Source organism: Anolis sagrei, chromosome 6 (genome assembly GCF_037176765.1).
Source record: "Anolis sagrei isolate rAnoSag1 chromosome 6, rAnoSag1.mat, whole genome shotgun sequence".
NCBI lineage: Eukaryota > Metazoa > Chordata > Lepidosauria > Squamata > Dactyloidae > Anolis > Anolis sagrei.
Window position 1 is genome coordinate 10,031,501 of NC_090026.1, and position 10,406 is coordinate 10,041,906.

A 10,406-nucleotide genomic window follows, 5' to 3' on the forward strand; every position below is an offset into this window, starting at 1 on the left:
GCCCTGATCAAAAAAAGGTTGGGAACCACTGGTTTATAACAATCTCTTTTATTTTATTCCATCATTTCAGGTCAAATGTCTCCCACGTGAACTCCTGAAGCAAAGTGAAATAAGATGCATAAAGTGACTAATCTTTCTCTCCTTTGGTGTATCTCTTCTGCCTTAAAAGTCTCTCGTTTGTGGATTTCCTATGCTCCTGCTGGTGACTTTGCTCTCAGTTCATGCAGCTAAAGGATTTTGTCTGAGGTCTGCTGGGATCTGTCTCACTGTGTAAAAAGCACAATAATAAACTGCGGTATCTTCTACTTTGAGGTTGTTCACATGCAGGTAGAAGTTGGTGCCATCCCTAGAGGCTGTGATTCGCCCTTGGATTTCAGGGGAATAGTAGTTGTTCCCAGAACTATGATACTGAACAAGCCATTCGAATCCTTTGCCTGGTTTCTGTCTGATCCATCGCATCCAGTAGGCAAGAGTGAATCCACTGGTGGCACAGTTCAGCTTATGGGATTCTCCAGGTTTCTTCACCTCTCGATCTGACTTGGCCAGCACCACTTGCGAGAGGATACCTGGAAAAAGAAGGCGAGAGATCTACTTAGGACAAGGTTAATCCAAAATACCCACAGCCATCCATCCTGTCAATTTATAATGTGCAGTAAGTGGTAAATCCTGACATACATGGGAAAGTGGCAGCCAGTGCAATGAGTATTGGCCAAAGGAGTCGCATTGCCGAAGGATGGGCTGGATCTCAGACTTCGTATGCTGTGCCAGGAAGTCTGATTCTGATTAGATATGTTCAGGGTTTAAAAAGGAAGTAGTGGATCTGTTACTTTTGCATAAATCTATCAACAAACCCAGGGATAAGACAGATGCAGAACAAAAAGACCACAAAACCAAGATCCCAGTGCTGTTCTACAACTGAATTTCCTTACAACTGAATCTTGGCACTCTTTACATTCTTTCTTGTGGTCCGTGCATTGTCTCACTGTGCTTTGCAAACAGTTGTTTCAACATCTGTGTAGTTCATTCATCTATTTATTTTGCCTGGTGCAGTTGTTCCTGACACATAAATGTGTGTTTTCTAAGATGAAATGGAGGGCTTCTTGGCACAGTGTGCTGCCAATCCCAGGTATTGCTGAGATTTTGCTCACCGTTCTTTGCAGATAGTTGCTTAAACACCTCGAAAGGTTATATCTATATATCTATATCTATATCTCTATATATGTAGAGCCTAATGTAGTTGTCCCTATAAAGTGTATTTTGTAAGGTGAAATGGAGGATTTCTCACACATTCTGCAGTCCATCCCAGGTATTTCTGAGATTTTGGTTTGGCTCATCCCCCATCTTAAATTTTATCATATTTCAGGATTTGAAAATGGAATATTTTAAGTGGAAAAATCCATGTGAGACAAATAAAAAGGGACCCATTTAGTATCATGATGTATTTGAATTTCTGTGTATTGTACTATATTGATGCTGAAATTGGGTTACTACCACCCTTACTCTCTCTCTCTCAAAGACTCTCCATTTTAGGTTGCTGTGAGACTCTCCATTTTTAAGCAATGTGGTAGGCAAATACTACAAGGGGGTCTTCATCATGGTCCTCCTTTTGAATTTGCAGGTGCAAAAGGGTGTAGAACTTCATTTCTCAACATTTTGCTAAAGACCACCTAGTGTATAAAATGAGTTGAAGGGAGGGTGACATATTCTTCTCCCTGGAGTCCTTCCTGGAGATGTCACATAAGTGTAATGGATGCATGTATGAGATGGAGCTTTACAAACAGAAGTATATTGCACACTTTAATATTGCAACACCTTTAATGACCAACTGAAATGAATATGAATTAGTTTTGATAAAAAGTAGGGTTTCCACAATGAATTGAATTGGATGTTTGAATCACAATATATAGCTAGACACTAGGGCTGGGCGGTTTCGTTCGTTAATTTCGTAATTCGTTATTGATTCGTATTTAAATTAGCTTACGATCCGATATTGAGCCATGCAAGAGCAACTAAAAATCGAAACTAATTTTTCAATTTATTTCATAATTGTTTCGTAATTGGTTCGTAATTGGTTCGAAATTGTTTTTATTTTTTCCGTATGTCCGGTGCAATTTTTATAGTTGTTTGTTTTATCAGTGATAAAAAAATAAATTATCACACCAACAGTCAACAACAGAGGGAGAGGGAAGCTTCAGAAGTTCCCCCTGTCCCATTTGGAGGTTTTTTTTAGCGTATTGCGCAATCGCATCCGCCATTAACAACTCAATTCGAAATTTATGAAATTTCGGAAACTTCGAAATTTTTAATAGGGAAAATTTCAGAATTATTACAAAATACCAAACGCAAGGGCCACCTAAAAACGAAACGAGTTTAGAAACAATTTTTTCCGTTGTTACCCAGCCCTACTAGACACATCTATGACCTCATCAGATGTCTGGTGGCTGCCAGTGGCGGCACTGCTCTTAAGGGCAAGGCATGCAGCCCTTGTGACAAAATGAAAGTTCATGTGTATTCACGTTTGACCAACCCACACACTGCCTTGCCAGAGAAAGAAAATATGCCACATAGAAGAACAATAAAGAACAAGTAGTTTACTCTTTGTAGTTCAGAACAACATATGTACAATCATGTGATCAGCAGCATTAACTCACATAATGTCCTTTTAGAGAGATTTAAAATGGTCTTTCTTTGTCCATGTGGATAATCTCCTTCAACAGTTCATGAAGCAAGAGCACACTCCAAACTGTCTCTCTGTCTGCTTCTCTGCAAGCACCTGCACAGCTCAAGCCTGATAAATGTAACAGTATCCAAAAGTCCCAAGCTCAGCCATCTCCCCAGGCATTGCCCAGCCAATCAGCTTCATGAATATTATTTTATAGTTGACACACACACACACACTAGCTGATTTCTTTACATGCTCCAACAGCCTTCACCTTGCTTTGCCTCACTGGTTGGCGGGGTGATCACATGGGGGGAAGCAAGGAGTGCATCTCTGGAAACTTTGTTATAAAGTTATTTTAATCAAGGATTTTGCCTGATGTCTGCTCCAAAGCAATAGATTGTGGTGTCTTCTGCTTTGAGGCTGTTCATTTGCAGATAGAAATTGGTGCTGCCCTTAGAGGCTATGAATCGCTCTTGGACTGTAGGGGAATCATTGTTGATCGTAGCGTCATAATACCGAAGAAGCCACTCTAATCCTTTGCTTGGTTTCATCCTGGTGCCTAGCTCTTCACATTTTCAGCCTATTCTTATTCCTACCGTCTTACCCGTCTTATCTCTGCTGTATTACTGAACCAACATTTCAAAATGACCATTTAATACAGAAATTATTCTCCTAAAATTAATAAAAATATATATTTCATCCAGGTGCATCTTTAATGTTCCTGTTCAGGAGAGTTAGCACTCTAAGGTCAAGCTGCTTGTGCATATAAATGCCTTGTCGTATACTGCTTTCCTTAATTGTTACAGTATACAAGGGTTGAATGAAAAGTAATGCCTCCATCTTTGTAACTCCTCAACAAATGGCAGTACCGCTATGTGGTAGGTACTGACGTATTCAGTAGACTCTCCTCTACAATTCCATTTTGGCAGGAAGCATTAGCATTGAACAGTTGTGTTGTTAAAGTGCAAAGTATGGAACCCTGTGCAGACGGTTGGTCAATGCAACTTAAGCAATGTGCAGTCATTGAATTCTTGACAGCAGAAGGTGTCACCCCAAAGGAGATTCATCAGAGAATGCAAGCTGTTTATGGTGATTGTGTTGATGTGAGTAGTGTGCATCATTGGGCGAGTAAGTTTAAAGATGTTGAGGTGGGAACATCTGACTTGCGTGCCAAATAAAGAGTTGGATGTCCTGTGACAGCAACCACCGAGTTTCACAAGCAAAAGGTTGACAGATTGATTCAGGATGCTTGTTGTATCACTCAGAGAGAAATTTCAAGCATAATTGGCATTTCTGTTCCTGATAATGAAAGAAGATCTGCGGGGACATCTTTATGCTTCTGATGAAGACGTTGAGAGAACTTTGATGATGCTGGTTGCAGAAACAGAATGTTGACTTCTTCCATGACAGCTTCAGAAAACTTGTTCATCTTTGGCAGAAATGTATCCAATTATCTGGTGATTATGTGGAAAAGTGAATAGTGGTAGTTAAAGAGCACATTCTAAGGATTATTTCTGCGTTTGATTTATTAAAATATTCCCATCCAAAGCCAAGTAACGAAGGTTTAGGAATTACTTTTCATTCAACCCTCGTAGATGGATCAGAGGATCTGACTTTTTGGTTAGCTTCCTATTCAATTTCCTTCACTGTGCTCCTTACACAGTAATACACTGCAGAGTCCTCTGTTTTCAGGCTGTTCATTTGCAAATATAGCAGACTGTTTGAATCATCCCTGGAGATGATGAAGCGTCCTCTCACTGCATCCGAGTAGAGAAGGGGACTTGAGGATGTACCTATCTCTGCAACCCATTCCAGGCCCTTCCCAGGAGCTTGTCTCATCCAAATCATGTAGTAGCTGCTGAACGTAAAACCAGAAGCTTTACAAGACATTAATAGGGAGTCTCCAGGCCTTTTTAGACCCCCTCCAGACTCTTCCAATTTCACTTCCGATTTAGCATCTAGAAAAAGAAAACACATACAATTATACTTCATTCAGAGTAAGGGTGAAATGTAATACTCATCTTTTATGTAAAACGAAATAAAAAAATACCTCGGAAAAGTGTGCAAATGAAAACGAAGTGAAGCCAAACTATCATATTTGCACTTCTTTTGCTTTGGGAATAATAAAACAGGGAGTGAATAAAGAGACACAGTGTTGTGTCTACCAGCCTGGTTGAGTAGGAGGATTATATTCCAAACCTGAACCGGAAGGTACTTGCGTATTTGCATGTCCTGCCAAATAAAGCAGGAGGGCAAGGCTTTAGCAACCCACTCTATGAGCTTTTGGAAATGAGAATTACAGTAAGGAATAGGGAAAATTATTGATTCCAAGGTACTTTATTGGAAGAAAAATGTTAAATGTGAATTCAACAAAACTTATCTGCTCAGCAATGGAAGGAATTGATTTCCATCCATGGTAGCTTGAAACAAAGAGCAAAGTGAGCACAAAGAGGTTGGATAATTTAAGTAATTTGGATCAGTGAATGTATTCATGGCAATTCTACCCACTCTACATATTTTTAGAAGTGGTGTGTGTCTGTGTGTGTGTGTGTGTGTGTGTGTGTGTGTGTGTATATATATATATATATATATATATATATATGTTCAAGGATGAGAGTTAAGGCTGCCTCCACTTTCCACAGTGAACTGTTTTATGCCCCAGATTCTTAAGGAATTAGTTCATTAGTCACTGTCAACAAAAGAACTACAGAAATAACGAGCCCAGCAGCTGAATGCATGCTTGCCTAACCAATGTCGATGTCTTTTAGGCACATGGGGTTGCCTATTTATTTTTCTGCTGTACTTCAATGGTGCCCTCTTGTGATAAGCAGAAGGAGAACAAGATTCAAGACAAAGCAGCAGTTAAAAATGATAATCATCTTGTTTCTGCCCTCAATTTCCCCCCAGCTACTCTAAGCTTTGTCCAAAAGGATATTATTGTAGACACATGCATCATAGGTCGCTTTGATGTGATATGTGCCATGAAGCAACCAAAGAATGCTGTGTTTTGCTTGTAGGATACATCTACACTTTAAAATGAAATTAGTTTGACACCGCTTTTACTGCCACTGCTCCGTGCTATGGAATTCTGGGAGCTGTAGTTTTACAAGACTTTTAGCTTTCTCTGCCATGAAGTCTGGTGCCTCTCCAAATTCCATTATTTCATAGCATTGAGCTATGATAGTTAAACTGGTGTCACATTGCTTTAATTATACACCATAGTTGCACTCTATGTCTTCCATCTGGAGATGGAGCAGGGGGAACTGCACAAGTCCTGGGGCAGTTAGTCTCTCCACTTTCAAAGGGGGAAAAAGAATTATGTTTCTCATGGTGTGTTGAATATGGAAGCAGAATATGTACATGCAATATATTATCTTGATCAGCATTTCTCAACCTATGGGTCGGGACCCCGGGGGGGGGGGGGGGGGCTCATGAGGTGGTGCCAGAGGGGTTGCCAAAGACCATTAGAAAACACAGTGTTTTCTGCTGGTCACGGGGATTCTGTGTGGGAAGTTTGGCTCAATTCTATCATTGGTGGGGGCCAAGGGGCTCTTTGATTGTAGGTGAACTATAAATCCCAGCAACTACAACTCCCAAATGTCAAACTCTATTTTTCCCAAACTCCACCAGTGTCCATATTTGGTATTGAGTATTCATACCAAGTTTGGTCCAGATCCATCATTGTTTGACTCCACAGTGCTCTCTGGATGTAGGTGAACTACAGCTCCAAAGCTCAAGGTCAATGCCCACCAACCCTTCCAGTGTTTTCTGTTGACCATGGGGGTTCTGTGTGGGAAGTCTGACCCAATTCCATTGTTGGTGGGGTTCAGAATGCTCTTGGATTGTAGGTGAACTATAAATCCCAGCAACTACAACTCCCAAATGACAAAATCAATCCCCCCAACCCCACCAGTATTCAAATTTGGGCGTATTGGGCATTTGTGCCAAATTTGGTCCAGTGAATGATAATACATCCTGCATATTAGGTTTTTACATTACGATTCATAACAGTAGCAAAATGACAGTTATGAAACAATGAAAATAATTTTGTGGTTGGGGGCCATCACAACATGAAGAACTGTATTAAGCGGTCGTGGCATTAGGAAGGTTGAGAAACACTGCTATAGATGGTGGTCTCACATTATTCCAGTGATGACATCACTGAACATGGGATTCCTCCCAAATTGGCGTGTGTGATGTGAAAAGTGTGGTGGAACAAGCCTCCATAAATTAACCTATCAATTTCCATATTTTGGACTGTTTTCTTATTTGCATGTAATATGGCATCTTATGTGGAGAGAGGTACAGTTTCAGCTGCAATGGTCGTCTATTAACTTTTCTACACCACAAACCAGACCCTTGATTATCTTGGGCAAATTTACAACAAGATACACTTTGCCTTGTTCTTTGAGGTCCAAATGTGGATGGAGAAAAAGATGAATGGGATCAATAAATATGTCGTCCTTTGTCCTGTTCCTGTTTAGTTTTATGAAGGCATTTATTGTGCCGCAAATTGAACCTTCTGGTCAGTTGGCTGATGCCTGCTTCCCATTTCCTCTGTACCTGCCTTCCTTCAACCTTCTGTAGCTCACTTTCTCCCTGTGCCAGGCTTCTAATAACTCTTCTGAAGTGTATGTTTACCAAATTAGAGACCAAAATTAGGGTGCATCTACATTGTAGAATTGATGCAATTTGTTATCCCTTTAACTACCCTGGTTTACTGCTTTGGAATTCTGGGATTTGCAGTTCGGTGAGGCACCAGCACTCATTGGCAAAGAAGGCTGAAGACATTGAAGAACCCCAAATACTATGATTCCTTAGCATTGAGCATGGGATTTAAAGGAGTCCTGTTGCATGAATTGTATGGTTTAGATGCAATCCTACGACCTCATTATACTGGGTAAAATCAGTGTCCTAGGACACTTTCACCCCATCTGGAGAACAGAGAGCCATGCTTTGTAGACATCACACAATGTTGCATGACTTCTGGTGGAGTCCCTGTCCCCTACCAGGTTGAAAACAGTCAGCAGGCTTTCACCCCAGCATGGGAGGCTTCCTGTGTTGTGTTGGGTCCATTGGGGTCTCGCCAGGAGAGTGCTGCTTTCCCCATGTGATGGGGAAAGCATTGCAGAGAGGGAGCTGCGTGTGGGGTGACCGATTTGGCTTGCTGTTCCTCCTTTCTTCCCAGTTGCCAGGTGAAGTGGGACTTTCAACCTCTCCACACATGCAGTGGCAATACTATGGAGGATGTGGAGGCAGTTGTTTTGCTTTGCCTCCTTTCGGTGCATTTCACCAGTTGGCCTGCTGCTCCCACGGAGAGAAGTGAGGCGTGTGCGCCATGCACATGGCTTTTCTCTGCCATCAGGCCTGGAACTGGCAGAACTGGAAGCCTCTCATGTTGCCCGGGTGGTGGAAGGAAGGTACACTAACTGAGCGCACACCTGACTTCCACCTGTGGGATTGCTAGGCCAACCAGCAGAACGTGACAAAAGGAGGCGAGGTGAAATGACTGCCTCCTTAATTAATAGCAGCACCACCAGGGTCAAAAATCACATGCTTTAAATTGAGGCTCTAGCTTTCCTATCTTGTGGCTGCCACTTGCAGACATCTGGGAAACGTAATTTAGGGAAGCTGAGGACCTCTTTCTCTGAGAATTCTGAAGTTCTCACGCTAAACTACAACACAACGTGTATTTATAGAATCATAGAGTCGGAAGAGACCTCGTGGTCCAACCAAGGTAGAGTTGAGGGGTAGCATGAATTTCCTGGATCTAGACACTATACTTCTATTGATGCAGGTCAAAATCCTGTTGGCTTTTTTGCTGCCACATCACATTGTTGGCTCATGTTTAACTAGTTGTCCACAAGGATGCCAAGATCTTTTTCACGCATATTGCTCTCAAGCCAGGCGTCCCCCATTCTGTATCTTTGCATTTCATTTTTTTCTGCCTAAGTGGAGTATCTTGCATTTGTCACTGTTGAGCTTCATTTTGTTAATTTTGGAACTTCTCCCATAATTTCCCAATTACTTTCTTATGTTTTCTAAAAATGAGAAGATAAAGAAAAGACAAGATAGACAATATTTTCAATGGACTCCTCTTTAAGCAACCTTTTTCATGAAGGGCATTGAATCATAGAATCATAGAATCAAAGAGTTGGAAGAGACCTCATGGGCCATCCAGTCCAACCCCCTGCCAAGAAGCAGGAATATTGCATTCAAATCACCCCTGACAGATGGCCATCCAGCCTCTGTTTAAAGGTTCAGAATCTTCTTGATTGAGACCTATTCTGTCAGCTTTAGTAACTTTGGCCCTGTTATGAAAATGTTGCTTTGGAAATGAGGCCACGAAAGGAGAACTCTTGCAAGCCCTTGGGAATCAACTGTCACAACACCCTTGATGTTGGCATGTCCTCACAACAAATTGGGGCCAAGGACCTCCAGGTCAACACGCACCAGCTGGGCTTAATGGAGCATAGCCACACCAGACCATACATCCCCACTGAGATGCAATTTCTTCCTTCAGGCACAGCAGGGAGGAATCAGAGTAGAAAGATTGGGCACTGGAAGGAAGGTTTTTACTTGGCTTCACATGCTTTTTTCTCACTGTGTCCCTTGCGCAATAGTACACAGCAGTGTCTTCAGGTTTCAAGCTGCTCATTTGCAGATAGAGTAAACTGTTTGTATTATCCCGGGAGATGATAAAGCGGCCTCGCACTGCATTTGAGTAGAAAATGTCAGCTGCATTTGTTGGATGCATTTGTGCAACCCATTCCAGGCCCTTTCCAGGAGCTTGTCTCACCCAAACCATGTAGTAGTTGCTGAACGTAAAACCAGAAGCTTTACAAGACATTAAAAGGGAGTCTCCAGGCCTTTTTAGACCCCCTCCAGACTCTTCCAATTTCACTTCCAATTTAACTTCTAGAAAAAGAAAACACATTAAATTATACTCAATCAGAGTAAGGATAGAATGTAATACTTTTAATTTACTTAAAATGAAATAAAAAATACCTTGGAAAAGTGTGCAAATGAAAACGAAGTGAAGCCAAGCTATCATATCTGTACTTCTTTTGCGTTAGGAATAATAAAACAGCGAGTTAATAAAGGCACACAGTGTTGTGTCTACCAGCCTGGTTGAGTAGGAGGATTATATTCCAAACCCGAACCGGAAGGTACTTGCGTATTTGCATGCCCTGCCAAATAAAGCAGAAGGGCAAGGCTTCAGCAACCCACTTTATGAGCTTTTGGAAATGAGAATTACAGTAAGAAAGAGGGAAAATATTAAATCCAAGGGACTTTATTAGGAGGGAGATGTTACTGTGAATGTAAAAAACAAAACAAAAAACAAACGTATCTGCTCAGCAATAGAAGAAATTGATTTCCATCCATGGTAGCTTGTAACAAAGAGCAAAGAAGCCACAAAGAGGTTACATAATTTAAGTAAGCTCTGAAGAAGTACAAATCCTATGATTCCATAGCATTGAGCCATGGGATTTAAAGGAGTACTGTTGCATGAATTCTATGGTGTTGATGCATTCCTACAACCTCATCATATGGGGTAAAATCAGTGTCCTAGAATGCTTTCACCCCATCTGGAGAACAGAGGCCCATGCTAGATATCACACAATGTTGTATGACTTCTGGTGGAGTCTCTGCGCCCTACCAAGCTGACAGTGTTGCTGGAGGCTTTCACCCTAGCATGGAAGGCTTCTTGAGTTGTGCTGGCTCCATTGGGTCCTCACCGGGA

At 41.5% G+C, this 10,406-nt stretch overlaps 1 protein-coding gene across 1 annotated transcript; it reads right to left on the bottom strand.

Moving 5' to 3' along the window:
- Positions 1-219: 219 nt before the first annotated feature.
- LOC137097288 (uncharacterized) lies at positions 220-9,759 on the bottom strand. Its single transcript, XM_067469529.1, has 3 exons — positions 9,671-9,759; positions 9,116-9,580; positions 220-566 (listed from the first exon to the last, which is right to left on the bottom strand). The coding sequence occupies exons 1-3, from the start codon at positions 9,714-9,716 to the stop codon at positions 220-222; spliced, it is 858 nt and encodes a 285-aa protein (XP_067325630.1). The 5' UTR covers positions 9,717-9,759.
- Between the last annotated feature and the right edge of the window lie 647 nt (positions 9,760-10,406).

Coding starts and splice junctions, on each gene's coding strand:
- LOC137097288 (XM_067469529.1), bottom strand. CDS start 9,716: ATGATAGCTTGGCTTCACTTCGTTTTCATTTGCACACTTTTCCAAG. Junction 9,581..9,670: donor CATTTGCACACTTTTCCAAG/GTATTTTTTATT, acceptor TTCTTTTTCTAG/AAGTTAAATTGGAAGTGAAA. Junction 567..9,115: donor TGCTCCATTAAGCCCAGCTG/GTGCGTGTTGAC, acceptor TTCTTTTTCCAG/GTATCCTCTCGCAAGTGGTG.